The following is a 15748-nucleotide window of genomic DNA, read 5'->3' as shown; positions in this document are numbered from 1 at the left end:
AGGTAAGCGGTGACGCACAACCAACCTCATCAACAACTCGTACTTCACGTACCGGAACAAAACAATCTTCCAGTGCATCTGGCTCAGCTGCCGCAGCATCTGCAACCACAGCAACAGCTTCTCCAGCGCCCGAGCCTCCCAAACACACCTCCCACATTGCTATCATTGCTGGGGTCGCAGCTGCTATCGTGGTCCTCATTATTGCGGTAGGTGTAGCGTGGTTCTGCGCGCGTCGCCGGTACAACAAGCGTATGCAGACGGCCGGAACACCCGCAAACTCGTACCCGATGACTAGCGATGGCTTCCAACGGATCCCTGATAAGTCTCCTCGACCCGTGGAAGTACCCATTCCGCACTCAACGCCTGCTCCACCATACCAACCGCCGGCTTATCCCACCCCTCCAAGTGCGGTTGAGATGGAGTCACCATATATACCGCCACGAAATAACCAGTGGGGCCAGCCAGTGCATGAGGCGCCGTAATGGCATTATATATCGGTTAGAAAATGATTCAGGTAATCTTTTCTTTGGATTGATGCCCCACTAAAGAGCAAAGTTTGTTGATCTTGCGACATCGTTTAGGCGTAAGGATATCGCGGCGTTTTGCGCTAAGGTTCTTCAAGGAGCATGGCTGTATGGCACGAGCGTTTATCTTTACAGATTTCATGTCCTTAATGTCCGCGGATGGTACTTCCTGTCGTTAAATTTATATTTTAGAAGAAATTGCACAGGCTTGCCTTGCGTCTGATCCTCGCCCAATTTATGACTATGAAACCTCAAAGGCCACATCATTTATCTTTTACACCTTCTGCATCAAAAGTCAGTAATTTCTAAAAGACAATGCCTATGATGTAGTTCCTGGATCATAGGTGTTCGGCATAGATAAGATGGAAATCTGAAGCCAACTAGGAAAACTATCGGGCCTTGCCCTACGGGCACAGAAGAGGTTATAAGAGCCCCTTTTTGAAATATTAGATTGGCTTATTATTTATAAGCGGAGATCTATAAGGGATATTATTGCGGTTGCCTCGAGATGACCTTAGGACAACTTGTATGGTTATTGGTCACGTGCCTCCTGCACGTGACCGTAGTATATAGTCTCCGCGATCCCGGAGGCCTCACCTCCGAACATGCATGGGTGACGAAAGGCTTGGCGCCATGTCCACAATCCTCACGATCGTCCCAACTTTATCACTTAGGTTTATTGGCTTTCCATGGAACTCCTCCCAAAGTAGGTATGAAGCAGCGGGAACTTTCGAGCGCTAACTCCTGAGGGTCGAATGGAGTAAAAGGGTGTCAGACTTTATTATTGCTTTGCTTTCGGCAGTATGGCCAGTCATCGTACGTATAGTAGGAGGAAGTGTATGAAGGCCGCCGGTTTTAAAAACGGTCCAATTTTTTAAGCGAGTACTTTGCGCATTTTAGGCCCGCGATAATAAATAAATAGCAATTGCGCCTTGAATGTAACTATTGTAAAATTCTAAAATAATAACTAATCTGCTTCTTCTCTATCGCATATACTGTAATTAAGAGTTTTGGGTGTTAGGTTGAAATTGCATACGAATTCCACAAGGTAGAGTTTTAGCAGATGGATGATTTTCAAAACCGTCGGCCTTCGTAGAGGTAGAAGCCATTACGCAAAACTTTAAGTGTGCTTAGAAATAGTTTTGAGCAGAAAGTGGACAATTCTCGTAAGTAATTCTTTTCCTGGTCTGAAAGCCCCTAACAAGCCCCTAGTATTACTAACGTAAGTTAGGGGGTCACAGTGGGCGAAGCATGTCATGTCGGTTAAGGCAGCAAGGCAGCCATTTTGAAGCCAGATCTTATTACACGTATTTCATCATAGAACAACGTCCACGAGCCCAAATCTATTGCTTCTGCATTAAAATAATACAATATTAATTACCACAAAGAGCTTCGGATGCGCTCGCTATGTGTTTTCCGTAGCAATTCGTATCGCCATAGCATCTTGGCGATACGCCGTCAAACCTTTAATGTGCTATCTATAGAATTGCAAATTCTATCCCATTCCTCACGGGCTATTTTCTTAAGCTCCTTTAGTGTTTTTTACTTATAATAGCGCTACCGAAGATATTATTTAAAGACGTTCTAGAGGCCTTTAATTAGGTTAAGATTTGGGGATTATACCGGGTGTTTAAGACACTAAATACCAGCCCTCTCCTTTATTAGGCTGGCTATATTATTCTTTAACCTTATACCGTGTAAGCTATTATTATTTTCTTAAAGTATATATTTCCCTTTATATTCCTAGTATTCTAGGTCGCTCTTATACTTATAGAGGGTAGCAATAAGGCTAAGGAGGAGTCGCTTAGTATAATATTAAATTGCCCTTTGGCTTCGCATTAATACTATAGGGTTACTCCGTACGCCACGTTAAGAGCCTCTACTAATAGTTCTCCTCCGTCTCTATTACTAGATAGCGGTATAGCTTATAGGGGGGCTTAACAATTTCTATTAGTCGTTTTTATTGTTATAAAACTGTAGTTTACTAATATAATGCTATAAAATATTGCTTGCTATATATAGGCGTGCGCCGGTATCCTTATCCCTATTAAAGTGCTATAAATTCTCTATTTTATAGCGTGTTCCCTCCTTTTTATAAATATACTTAGAGCTCTCTTAATGCGGGTTAATATGCGCTTTATCTATAAAGTGTATAAACTTCCAAAAGTTATTAACCGTATAATTCTTATGCTCCCACCTATATCGCTTTTATAGGCCTCTATTCCTCTAAAAGAGGCTTATAATAGAAGCTATCTTAAAGCGCCTCTACTTGTTCTTCTTATTGTATATTTATAGCGTTCGTATAGTGGCTGCAATGCAGTATTTTCGTATTATAGCATTAAAAGGTACCATCTATATGCCCTTCTTTTCGTTCTAGATAGCGTTAAGCTGCTTATTACTAATAATATATTAATTTTCGCCAGATCTGTGCTTACTAGGGCGGTAGTTAGCTTACTTACCTATCTCTCTGCAAAGCTTAAGCATACGCTCGGCCGTACGGGTGCTATACGTAAAGTTAATACGCCGGTATATATCATCTACGATCTCACCAGGCCTGCGGTTGTTATAGAGGTTGTAAAAACGAGTGCGAGTGTGCGTAGAGGCCTCCTTACGAGCCTTACGGCGATTTGGAGTTAAAACAGTCATTATTTTAATGATTTTTGGTGGTTGTATTGCTATCTAGGGGCATTCGTTGGTGTTGGTGCCTTGCTGCCTTAACCGACATGACATGCTTCGCCCACTGTGGGGTTATGACGGTGTAGGTAGTTCCGACGGATTTTCCTACCGCCTGCCTGATTGGGTATACTGCCGCACTAGCGGTGGTTTTAGCATTTGTTGTCCCAAAATCCGTCGGAACTACTGACACCATCATAACCCCCTAACTTACGTTATAGACTTCAGAAACTGCCCCCGTCACAACTCGTTTGTACGGGATACTGTGGAGTTGCGTAGGGAATGTGGAGCCGAACTTGGGATTGATGGTGGTCCGCACACCCGAAGTGGAAAGAGGGGGAAATCACCACGCCCTCAAACCCGTCATGCGGAATTATCACTCCAAACTCCGAATATTCGAGTCCACGAAACTTGTCGCGATGTGGGTGAAAATTTCACGTGCAAAGAAATGGCTGGGGCCCAACGTAATTGAGCTTCAAGTTTCTCAGCTCTCCCACCTCAAGAACAACAAATTTAATATTCGCTTCAATGGACGAATACACTGGCGAAAATTCGATCAACAATGATTCCAATGCCAAATATAGTGGATTATCTACTGCAACTCTACAGATTCGCAACATAAGCACGAAGGACACAACATCATTCCCGTACATCTTCGAACAAAGTGTCGACGTTCCCCTTAGAACCTACGAGTCCGGCCTAATTCGCGCCAATATATACCGTCCTCTCGATTCAGACGCTAGCACTAAGTATCCCGTCCTCGTCACATACGGCCCATACGGGAAAGACGTGTGGTACGAAAACTTTCGCAAATCATCCTTTGACGAAGTCAATCCAGAGCATAAATCACTCCACTCAGCATGGGAAACTCCAGATCCAAAGTGGTGGACTGCGAACGGCTACGCCATTGTCCGAGCAGATGAGCGCGGTATAGGGCAAAGTCCAGGGCTTATGGATACTATGAGCTGTGGGACAAGTGAGGCTTTTAAAGATGTCGTCGAATGGGCGGCGGAGCAACCGTGGTCAAACGGAAAAGTAGGATTACTAGGTATCAGTTACTATGCTGGGACACAATGGCGTGTCGCGGCGAGGAAACCGAAAGGTTTGGCGGCCATTATCCCTTGGGAAGGCATGTCGGACTATTATAGAGATAGATGCAGACATGGAGGGATCTTGTCGAATAGATTTATTCGTAAGTGCTTTTAAAAGTAAAGATTGCGCTTTTTGCTTACCGGAGTAGAATTTTGGTGGAACGCTCAAGTCGTAGTCAACCAGTATGGCCGACCACGTAGACCTGGCTCAGCGTTGCCAGAGACTACTGAGGGACATTTAAGTGAAGAACAGCTGAAAGCAAATCTGCGAGATCAAACTGTTGACAACGAAGCGAATAAATTCATGGATGATGAGTATTACGCTACTAGAGACTACAGAATTGAGGATATAGAAGTTCCCTTACTTAGTGTAGCCAATTGGGTAAGTTCATAGCCCTTTCCTATATTACGCCCTGTGATCTAATGAAAATTAGGGAGGCATTCTCCTCCACCTCCGTGGGAACATAGAAGGCTTCACACGCGCTAGCTCCAAGTTTAAATACTTGCGATTCATCACCGGGCGACATGATCTCCCTTTCTACTATCATGAAGAAGCGCTTCTCCAGAAGTCCTTCCTCGACGCCTTCCTCAAAGGAGAAGATTCCGTCGGCTGGGCCACCCCAGGAAAAGTTCCTACCGTCTCAGTTGTCCTCCGTGAAGGCGACGTAGGCTTCAATGATGCTGAAAAAGAGAAGAAATATGCCCGTCGTGAGGAGCACTCATGGCCTCTTCCAGATACCCGGTACGAGAAGTACTACCTCCTGCCCGACAAATCTTTCACACCTTCGGCATCTCCTAAGTCACTTCAAAACAAAAGTGCCCTATCATGGGAAACAATGCAATACGCGCCTCCCACTCCCCGCGCCCCAGAAGCCCGCGGTCCGCCTCCACCACGGGATTTTGATAAACAATCTGAAGCAGGTATCATCCGCTTCAGCACAGCTCCGTTCTCCGCCCGCACGGAATTTACAGGTTATGTGACCTCACACTTGAACGTGCGTATCCCACCTCAGGATTCTGCTCCTTCTGATATTGACCTCTTCCTCACCATCCGCCACATCTCCCCTGCTGGAAACGAGGTTTTCTACACCGGCACAGCCGGCGACCCCGTTCCCGTTACTAAAGGCTGGCTACGCGTTAGCCTGCGGGCTATGGACCCGAAACACCCCCTCCACCGGCCCTACTTACCATACCGACACTACCGCTCTAGCGACGTGCAGCCAGTGAAAGTAGGAGAGGTTTACGCAGTAGATGTAGAGATCTGGCCAACAAATGTAGTAGTAAGCGAGGGCGGAAAACTGATATTTGAGATCTCAGGTGCGGATACGCAGGGCAGCGGGATTTTTACGCATGAGAGCGAGAAAGACAGGTCCGAGGAGGTTTTCAAAGGGACGAATGAGATCGTCTTTGGAGTTGGAGAGGGAAGTTACGTGGTCTTACCTAGGGTACCAGAGAGATCTTGAGCGTTTATATAAGGATGGAATATCTGCGTAAACAAGCTGTGTATAGTGAAACTTCTAGATTACGAGAATTGAAGTCGTAGTGATTCAAGACGAAGGCATGGGAGTGACAACACCCCCACAATCCCCAAACCCAAATAACCTTTTCTTAGCTTGCGCTTCGTGAACCCAACCTTGCAAGTTGGAGTTATTCTACTTTACGAAATCCACTAGCCTAAAAAGGGAGAAAACCACTATTTACCCACCCTCAATACCTGGAGGGCGAGGACTGATAATATCTTTTAATGATCAGCTGGATAAAGTCTACCAATGGCGACCCTGTATATATAAAAAATTAACCCAGTATTTCCTACCTATTCATATTTTCTGCTTTTTACTTTTGCTTCTCGAGCGTTACCAATATCAGCTTTTTAAAGTCAATCACTGCCCTCTCCAACTCTTCAAACTTCAGTGCTTCATGATCGGAATGCGCTACAAAAATGGATCCAGGTCCATATAAATACCTCTTGTGTGTGCCTTTCAAGTTCGGGATATCAGTTCCGTAGTTGACCGTTATCTTGTCAAACCCCTTCACGTCACAATTAATATCAACAGGTGGGTATCCCTCACTTCCCCACTCTATCTCCAAGCTTCCACCTAGCTCTTCAACTCTAGCCTTGACGCCTTGTAACGCACTGACAATCATGCCTTTGACCACAGTTGGCGTGCCCGCCGCCAATCTTACCGCAAATTGCGCCTTGGCCGCCTCGGCAACTACATTCGCAGCGACACCGCCTTCCACACGTCCAATATTCATGGTTGTGTTGCCATACTTCTCGCTCCATGGGAGGTGCTGCCTTAGTTTCAGCATTTTTTCCAGCGCCTCAGCGAGCACGTCGTTTGCGCTGACTCCAAGCCAAGGGTATCCTGAATGAGCTGCCTTGCCCTGCACCTTAATTGTGAAACTCAGCATTCCCTTGTGGCCACAGACAAGCTTGCCTTCGGTTGGCTCACCGAATATAACGGCATCGTAGGAGTGTGGAGCGTTTGCAGAGAAGTACCGCATGCCATCACCTCCAGTTTCTTCGCCGACAACAAAAAGAAGGGAGACGGCCGAGGGAGGAAGCTCTTCTTGAAGAGAAATAAGCGCTATGATCTGAGCTGCGACACTGCCTTTTGCGTCTACGGACCCGCGGCCGGAGGTAATGCCGGAGGTATGGTTGTGTTTGTAGGGCCAGAATGGTGGAACCTAGGACAAAGCGAAATCAATCAATTAGACATAAGCAGCTGAGTTTGAGTACGGAAGACCGATTGATCCAACTCCAGAGAGGGTGACTGTAATTGCACGTACTGTATCAATATGACTCGAAACCAGGACTGGTGTCTTGCTAGTTTTACCCGTATAGGCTAAGAGGTTGAAACGCTTTGGCGATACTTCTTGCATTTCTACTGTAAAGTTCTTAGACTCGAGATATGAAGCCAGCCATTTCCCAACCTCATATTCGTTTTCCGTAATAGATTCGATTTCGATCAGGTGGCGGTGGAGGTACAGAAGCTCTTTCGAAGTCGCTGCGAGGGGAACGTCCGAGGGAGAGGTGAGCAAGGCTTCCGACTGGGAGAACTGTAACCGCGTTTGTTTGGCGGAGGCAAGAGCTGCAATGCCCAAAGTAAGGGCTAGGTAGGACCACAACATGATCTTTGAAGGCTTGTAAATATGTACCACTTGTAAGTCAATAGCTTCTGTCCCTTGCACTGATAGGTGCCAATAGATTATGGCCCGTGCGCAGAGTTGGACCCAGACCTTCTTCCGAGGTTCAACCGCGCACTAAGCTATTTTGGGCTTCACCTTCGCCAGAAGGTCTAGTATCCCTTCGTCTGGTAAAACGGACTTTTCGTATTGGGCGCTTTAGGCGCTCCTGCCTGGGTTAGCACGCTGCAGGCACCCTAGCTAGCGTGATTTTATTAGCAAGCCTCACCAAAGCGCGTCAATATTGCGATGCCGATGAAATACTGCAGAAGGCCACCACCAAAAACACCTATATATATATATTTTTTTTTAAGGAAGTTGGGCAAAAGTCGCGATATATGACGTCATGACTGTAGGCTTCCGCCCTTCCTCCATTAACCAGCTGCTGATTATATAGGAAAATCCCCCACCAGAGTCCTCCCCCAAACCACCGCCACCTATCCACTTTATACGCGTTCTTGACGTTAATAAGGACAAGCCAGTAAAGGACCAGCTTAAGGTTATAAGGGAGGACGTGCAGTATACGTCAAATGAGATGTATTAAGTGCTATAGGTCATCGAACGGTTCAGTCAGCGGTTATTTAGCATAGAGGATCGATTGAAGGCGGTAGAGAAGGACTTAAAGGAGGCTAAGCAGGACGCTGCACTAAAGGCTCAATTAGCCCTAGAGTCTCAATATCGGGGGCGTGAGGAAGTAGAGGGCTTAAAATAGTCACCTAGTCGTCGCCTACTAAATGGAAGTTGTTAAAGCACCGAAGGCACAGAGGAAGCCTACAAGCCTCGCATTCGTATACTGTTTGCCTAACCTTTACTATAAGCTTCTTTGCCTCCTTCCATCTACATATCCAGCACTTTGGTGGGCTCTTATAGCCTTGCTTCCTTATAAAGCTTTTAATAGAACGGTAAGTTTGCGTCTTACACCGTCGAATTGCAGGTAGTGGGGTTTTAGCAGTGACGTAGGTAGTTTTTTGATTTGTTTTATTTTTATAACCAGGCCCAATACTGGATTAATATTGCCTATATTTTGGTGAGCTTCGATAAAAAAGACGCTCAGTATCGTGCGTATTTAGGCCCATCTTTTGACTGCCTATAATAACGAGGTTCTATGCCAATCGTATGCGGAAACGGCGGTGGGTTTGGAGGTGCTTCCTTGACGTCTAGAAGATCTTCTTACTAATAATATAGGCGTTAATTATAGCCGTATTAAGCGCCTAGAAGAATAAGGGTAGCTAGGTGCGTATAGTAGTGATCTGGGTGGTATAGTAGCTTCGAAGCTGATTATGAATATTAACGCCCCTTATCCAGTTATTGTAGTCGATAGAGAGCCTAGGTAGCGTTAACTTCTTAACTAAATTATTACCCCAAACGTTAGCTACCAGTTTCTTAAGGAAGGAATTATACGCCCGCGGCCGACGTTAATTGACTTCGTTAACGTCCTTATTAGTACATAAGTGAACCGTCGTCAAAAACCGTACCAAATTCTTGTCCTACTATATAATTAAAAGCACCAAATCGACCACGCTGATAACTACTCCTGTAATGAAGTTAAATGGTAGCCTTTCCTTCTTTTTATTAGCCCTTTTATGTACCTCTAGATAGTCCTTTAAGTTTAATCGAGCTGTACCAGCTGCAGCAATTCTAAGCCGTTAAAGCGCCTGGAGCAATGGAATATTCGTGAAGTAGTTATCTAAAAATAGGTAAAATTGATGAGCCTAAAGAGGAAGCTGTTAGGTAAGGTAGAGGACGCACTTAGAGGTATTTAAGAGAACAATATCTTAATAATCCGTTCGAGAAGGAAGCCTAAAAAAGTAGCTAGGTAAGGTAAACATAAAGCTATAGCAATATCTATGCTAGTAAAGGCTTATTATCTTAAAGCCCTTAGGCACTAGCTTACTAGGCAATTTAATTATAGCTGTAGATTGTCTAGTAAACCTTACCATTATCTTATTAAAGCTAACTATAGATCTAGGTATAACGTACTTTCTAAACGCCTCGCCTAAAGAAGTCGTTAATAGCTTAATTTTCTTAAAGACCTGACGTTTGACGCCCTCCGGTGGGGGTGGTAAGACATAAAAAAAACGCTTAAGTTACTCCTATCTTTTTAGGCCTATAAATAAGCTAATTAAGTGTCTAGAATATTTAGGATCTATGGCCTAAAGATCTAGCACCTAAGTGCCTTTAAAGACGCCTATATAGATAACAAACCCTACCTAAATTATTAATTCGCCAGCAAAGATCTCCTTCTATACCCGTAATTGTTTACCCGTATATCGTCCTAATTGGTAATATCTGCTAGCATTTTAAGAGGCTGTATATAGGTTTATATTAATCGCAAGCTTCTTAAATATACTAACACTAAAGAACAGTAGAAATACTTAAATTGGTAGGTCCTATCTAGATCTACATCCGCCAGACACTATACCAATCTAATCTACTAGCGTACAATAAGTATAGCGCTCACTATCCTCATTTTAATTAGGAAGGTTATTAGATTTAACGTCCGCATTAATACCACTAATAGGCTCACTAGCACGCCGAGTGGCGAATATCAACTTAGCTAGGAGGTTAATAACTTTAAGATCTAGTTTAGGAACAGCGGCCATAGGCTCCCATAAAGTAGGAATAGCAGGAAGGCCTATTCTTATAACTTCTTTAGCTAATAGCTCTGGTAGTTTAGTCTTATCTACCTCATCTGCCTTATCCTTAGCAGTCTCGCCGCGGGCCTTAAAAGAGGCTCCTAACTCGTCCTTAATATCCTCTGTCTGGCTGCTTGGCCAAGCCTCCACTACCTACTGCGTAGCTGCTGCCGACACGCTATTGTGTGTATACTGCGTTACTTAAAAGGATTGTGAATAGGACTCCCAGGCTTAAGGTTCTTTTAGAGGCTTTGGAGGCTTCAGAGCCGAAGGAGTACGACGTTTTTTAGGCGGCATAAGGGCGATATTTTACTGACAATTTAATGATCAAATAGACGGCGACAATATTAAAGCTTTTAGATTAACTACACCAAATATTATAGGCTTCCTGGCCACGTCGCTGCTGTTCACCGCAATACCCAAGCGTCAATAAGGCGCCAACCCTTGCTACCGCACTGACCAGAGGCTTCAACACCAAGCTCTATATAGTATAGAGCCTCTAGATTGGCTTATGAGGCATACATATACGAAAAGTCCATGAAAAACTTGCTAGACGAAGGGATGGCGATCCGTCCGAAATATAAATCCTAATCTAACTAGATTTGGAAGATCCGGATCCTGACCGAAATTCTAAGCCGGATCTTCTATATTTTAAAGGCCTAGATTTTAACAATTCTTTAAGTTTTATATAAGAGATTTTAGAGATAATATTATAATATATAACTATAAGGTAATAGATTTCGCACTACTTAGCTATAGCATAAACCTTAAAAGGTAAGTAAGTAACTAGTAAGATACTAAGTACGGCTATATAGAACAATATATATAGGCGAGGTAACTTCGTTGCCTAATAATAACGTTAAGTAATTATAGGATTTATTAAACTGGTAATTATAAGAGATATTATTACGGTTACCTTAGGTTGCCCTTAGGACAACCCCTAAACGCCCCTTAAATAGTTGCCGGTTATATACTAAGGGCGTATACCTATAGTATATAGAGTCTCTATAATTTTAAAGGCCTAAGGAACACTAAAATCGAGATCCGACCCATACGGTCCTATGGGGGTTCCTTTCCGTCTCATCTTGTCCGCATGGTCAAGCTAAGAGAGAGGATCTCGCCTATTACTGATGCAGCAGCGTTACGTTGTGGCTAGAGGGGGCCTTCGAATACTCAACCCTTGACGCCGTCAGAACAGCAGAGTTTTCACAGGCCTTAGCGCCAGACCAGTCAAAAAGACGACTCCAGAAAAGCGACTTCTTATCACGGCTAGCTTCCCGTGGAAGCGGTCCAATAGATCAAGCAACAATAAGGGGCTATATTATGAATAGACTAAGGTAAGGGCTCAAAGAAAGGGGCGCGGTAGACGACTATATACATATTCAGTCGTCGGGGCAACGTTAGGGCAACGTTAATCCGTGACCGACAACGCCTTGATAGTAGCTATGTAGACGAACCGTCACATCACCCCCCTTTAAGCCAGGAGGATCGCCCTCAATCCTCGTAGTTAGGCTCTCCTTATCCGTCTCGCCCTTCCGTCCTTCTTTGCTTTATTGTCTTCCTCTAAGGGCTCTAGATCTACGTCCTTGTGATACACCTCTAGCCATTACATCAGCTGTATGGGTGGTCCAGCATTATGGGGTCTCTCGTTATAGAACGCCTTAATCTTATAGGGGGCGCTAATAAAGCCGTCTGCGTTATACTAGGTGTCGTCTAGGTTATGGCCTACCCAGTTAACCTTATACTATAGCCTTCCGTGGTAGGTTCTACTAGTAAGGATCTTATTAATTTTATACTCCAGCTCGCTATTAATTAGGATTAGCTCTTTTGGCTCCCTATTCTGGCCTAGTAGGGGGTTATCTAGGTCCTTTTATAGTTAATTGGTATAGAAGACGTTTAATATCTTTATATTTGGGGGTAGGTTAATAATGTATAAGTATCCTTTTATGCCTAAAATCTTATAGGACCCTATAAGCTATCTATCTAACTTAATACTCGGTTAGTTAGTAGCCTAGCCCTTCCTAGTAATGTATACTTAATCGCCTACTCTAAAGTCTGGTTTGTAATAGTGCCTATTTACTTACCTTATCTGCCGCTCTTAGGCCTTAGCTAGATTATCTCTTACCTATTTAACTGCGTCCTAGGTCTTATATGCAAAGACTTAAGCTTCTTATTATATTAGCTTCTTATAAGGCGTTAAGGCTGCTTATATACGTTCCTCCTAGTTAAAGTAGAGCCTTAGCTTAAATCCTAGCTCTAGCTTATATAGTGCGAAGCCGGTAAATTTATAGGGTAAGATTGCTTGTGTAAAGTCTATATAGGGGAGGAGCTCTAACTAATTATCCTAGTAGTGGTTAATAAAGGGCCTTAAGCGTTAATTAATGTACTGGTTTAGTACTTCCGTATTATTATTAGTTTATAGGTGACTAGATATAGAGAGCTTTTGCTTAACGCTAGTTAGTTTATATAGCTTGTCTATAAAGGCTAAGATAAATTAAGGTCCTTAATCTAATGTAACTGTTTCTAGAAGGCCGTATACATGCTAGACGTGTTGGTAGTATAGGTTTGCTGTATTAGCTGCGGTGGCAGTTTTATAGTAGGGTAGTAAAAAGGCTCTTTTACCTAGTTAATTAATAACTATAAAGACGTTGTCGAAGCCCTTTTTATCTATTAGGAAGGACTTAAAATTAAAAGAGATGTGCTACTAGTAGCGTTTACTAATTAGTAGGGGGTGTAGTAGGTCTAGGGTTTTATTATAGGGTATATAGGTCCTCCTATAGGTTCTATAGTTTCCTATATAGGTATTATAGTCTAAGGGTAGTCCTGGCTAATAGTATTAGTCTACTATAAGTTTCCTAGTTTTTGTTTTGCCTAGGTAAGCAGTTACCTAGTAGGAGTATACCTCTATAATAAGGTAGGTACGGAGGTAATTAATATTAGGGACTATTAGCTTGCTAAAGCGGGTTAGTAGTCCTCCTTAGAGTTTCTAGCCCTTTTAGTCTTACTTAGCTAGCTAACGTAGCCCTACTAGCAACTCGCTAGTTTAATTAGCCTAAAGGATCTAATTAACTAGCTTATACGGTTCCTATTTATAACTTACTACAACTGGGGGGTCCTTAGAGGTTAACTCTAGTATAGCAATTATAAGGGCGGGGTTAATTAGGTATATAGTGCGTACAGCTATGTTCTTCTCTTTTTACGTCTTTAGGTCCTCTTGCTTTTATAATAGGGTATTAGCCACTATATTTACCGTGCCTAGCCTATATATAATCTGCATATAGAAATCAGCTAGTAGGTCTGCCTAGCGGGCTTGCTGTAAACTTAGCAGCCTCTTAGTTATAAAGTACTTAAGGGCTTAATAATCTATAATTACTATAAAGGGTGTATATTAGAGGCCGATAAGGTGACCTTGCCATTCCTATAGGCCTCTTATTACCGCTAGTATCTCTTTGTTATAGATCTTGTACCATATCTCCGCAGGAGACATTGTCTTTAAGAAGAAGGCTACTAGCTTCTAGGTCCCATCATCTTGCAGCTGGTTTAGCACCCTAGCTACTACTCCGTTACTCGCGTCCGTCTCTATACGGGTGTCTTAGAATAGTAAGTAGTACTTAATTACGCTACTAAATAGCATAAGGGCCTTAACTCGCTTAAAGGCTTTAAGCTTTTCCTCCCCTAGCGGGTACTATGCTCCCTTCTTTATAAGCTTACTAAGCGGTTATATAACTTGGCCGTAATCCTTTAAGAAGGCCTAGTAGAAGTTATAAAATCCTAGGAAGAATTATATCCCTTTTATAGAGGTAGGGGGTTTCTAATCCTTAATTATAGATAGCTTGTCGGTATCTATAGTAACCCCGTTAGTACTAATAACAAAGCCTAGGAACTTCGTCTTAGTAACGTTAAACTTGCTCTTCTTAATATCCGCTTATAAGCCTGCCTCTTAAAGCTTCTATAGGACCTTCTTAATATAGACTTCGTACTCTAGCGGGTTATCTAAGTAGATTAGGATGTTGTTTATATAGGCTGTATAGAAATCATCTAGGTAGTTAAAAAGGACGTTATTAATAAATCTCTGGAAGGATATAGGGCCGTTATATAGTCCGAAGGGTACGATACGGTACTTATATAATCCGTACCTTATATAGAAGGTGGTTAACTCCTCTACCTCTTCCTTTAGCTATATATGGTAGAAGGTCTACCGAATATCTAGCTTAGTAAAGATCTTAGCTCTTAATAGCCTGGTTAACGTCTCCTTAATTAATAGCAGCGGGTAGTGGTCCTTTTTAGTAATTGTATTGAGCTTTTAAAAGTCAACGTAGAATTGCTACCCCCCTTTTGGCTTCTTAGCAAATAGGACTAAAGCTGTAAAGGGTGCATCACTTAGTACAATAAACCCCTTCTATAGGTGCTCCTATAGGTAGGCCTTAACTAGCTTTAGCTATTTTAACGATATGTTATATAGCGGGCTAGGGGCTAGTTCTCTACTGCTGCTTTTAAGAACAATATTATGGTCCACCCCCTCGCGATACGGTAGTAGTATATCAGAGGTAGCTTTTAAGAAACCGTTAGCGTACTCTTAATAGGGCTATAGTAGCTTTTTATAGATAAGCCGGCGGAGTTCTTTCTTATCGTCTGGTAGCGTGTTCTGTTCCTTTCTATCTTTTATTAACTGGTTAATCTTATAGAGGCTAGTAGATCCAATTACTACACCTTTATACTTCGCTCCGTATAAGAATCTCCTAGCCTTAAGTAACGCGATATCCGCAGCTCTAATATCCGCAATAGGTGAGGACTGCCTTACTCTTAGCTTTGGTGGTAAGGCTAGCTTAGGGTAGAGCTAGTCTTACATCTTCCTTATCGCATCTTAGGTATTAATCCTCTAGGTATACTTATAGTCGTATAGGGCTCGTTTTGGTGTAATTTTAGTAGGAGGCTTCTTCTCTCGAAGCTCTTTAATTGTGGCTGTACGTTTAAAAATACGTTAGGGCGTAGGCACAGGCTCTTGATCTAGCAGTATATCTCTTTAATCTGCATCTTTCTAGTAATCCTCGTTAATTGGTGGGGGAAAGAGCTCCTTTCTTGGTATAATTACGTCCTGCCTACCGTAGTAGTTCCTCTTAGTTGGCCATACTAAGGCCTGGTGTTTGCAGTTAATAAGGGCCCCAGTCTTCTTAAACTACCTACGGCTAATAAGAAGATCGTGGCAGCCCGTATCGCAGAATAGGAACCATATAGGGGCTCGTTGACCGTCTATAACTAGGTTTGCCTTAAAGAGCTATCTAATTATATCTGTCTGCTAATTATTATAGCTAGACATAGCGACTTCTTATCCTTTAATCTTATAGAGCTTTAGTTATAGTTGTTACTTAATAATTAGTAGTAGCTTATAGTATATAAAGGCCTCTCCGCCCGCACCAGAGTTAAGTAAGCTTACTATATTAAGAGCCACGCCACCTAGCGCGATCCTATATAGTATTATAAGGGCTGCGCCTCCTAAGATCTCCTTTAGCTGTACGGGCGCTGTATTAATTGCTCCGGTCTGCTCTAAGTAGAAGACTTCTCCTAGAGCTGCTTATTTTCCGATTCCGCCGAGTTAGTAACTATTTTATACTCTTTACTTCGGTTAATTGCTTTAGCT

At 43.0% G+C, this 15748-nt stretch overlaps 3 protein-coding genes across 3 annotated transcripts; 2 read left to right on the top strand and 1 right to left on the bottom strand.

Moving 5' to 3' along the window:
- Positions 1-281: 281 nt before the first annotated feature.
- On the top strand, positions 282-699 carry K441DRAFT_653991 (uncharacterized protein). Its single transcript, XM_067647624.1, has one exon. The coding sequence runs from the start codon at positions 288-290 to the stop codon at positions 480-482; it is 195 nt and encodes a 64-aa protein (XP_067508200.1). The 5' UTR covers positions 282-287; the 3' UTR covers positions 483-699.
- Positions 700-2838: 2139 nt separating this feature from the next.
- K441DRAFT_693455 (alpha/beta-hydrolase) lies at positions 2839-5751 on the top strand (the record flags this gene model as incomplete). The annotated part of the gene is made up of 6 exons (XM_067652652.1): positions 2839-2869; positions 2971-3116; positions 3419-3661; positions 3807-4389; positions 4438-4670; positions 4723-5751. The coding sequence occupies 6 exons, from the start codon at positions 2839-2841 to the stop codon at positions 5749-5751; spliced, it is 2265 nt and encodes a 754-aa protein (XP_067508199.1).
- A 21-nt stretch (positions 5752-5772) lies between these two features.
- K441DRAFT_628900 (Zn-dependent exopeptidase) lies at positions 5773-7474 on the bottom strand. The gene is made up of 2 exons (XM_067646214.1): positions 7079-7474; positions 5773-6976 (listed from the first exon to the last, which is right to left on the bottom strand). The coding sequence occupies exons 1-2, from the start codon at positions 7418-7420 to the stop codon at positions 6122-6124; spliced, it is 1197 nt and encodes a 398-aa protein (XP_067508198.1). The 5' UTR covers positions 7421-7474; the 3' UTR covers positions 5773-6121.
- Between the last annotated feature and the right edge of the window lie 8274 nt (positions 7475-15748).

The sequence above is a fragment of the Cenococcum geophilum genome (assembly GCF_001692895.1).
Source record: "Cenococcum geophilum 1.58 unplaced genomic scaffold K441scaffold_6, whole genome shotgun sequence".
Lineage (NCBI taxonomy): Eukaryota > Fungi > Ascomycota > Dothideomycetes > Gloniales > Gloniaceae > Cenococcum > Cenococcum geophilum.
Note: the sequence above shows the minus strand (reverse complement) of the source record. Positions and strands in the feature narration are given on the sequence as shown.

Bases quoted from the DNA above. Each gene is read 5' to 3' on its own strand.
- K441DRAFT_653991 (XM_067647624.1), top strand. From the start codon at position 288: ATGACTAGCGATGGCTTCCAACGGATCCCTGATAAGTCTCCTCGACCC.
- K441DRAFT_628900 (XM_067646214.1), bottom strand. From the start codon at position 7,420: ATGTTGTGGTCCTACCTAGCCCTTACTTTGGGCATTGCAGCTCTTGCC. The intron at 6,977-7,078 runs GTACGTGCAATT...GCTTTGTCCTAG, and splicing joins TTTCGAGTCATATTGATACA to GTTCCACCATTCTGGCCCTA.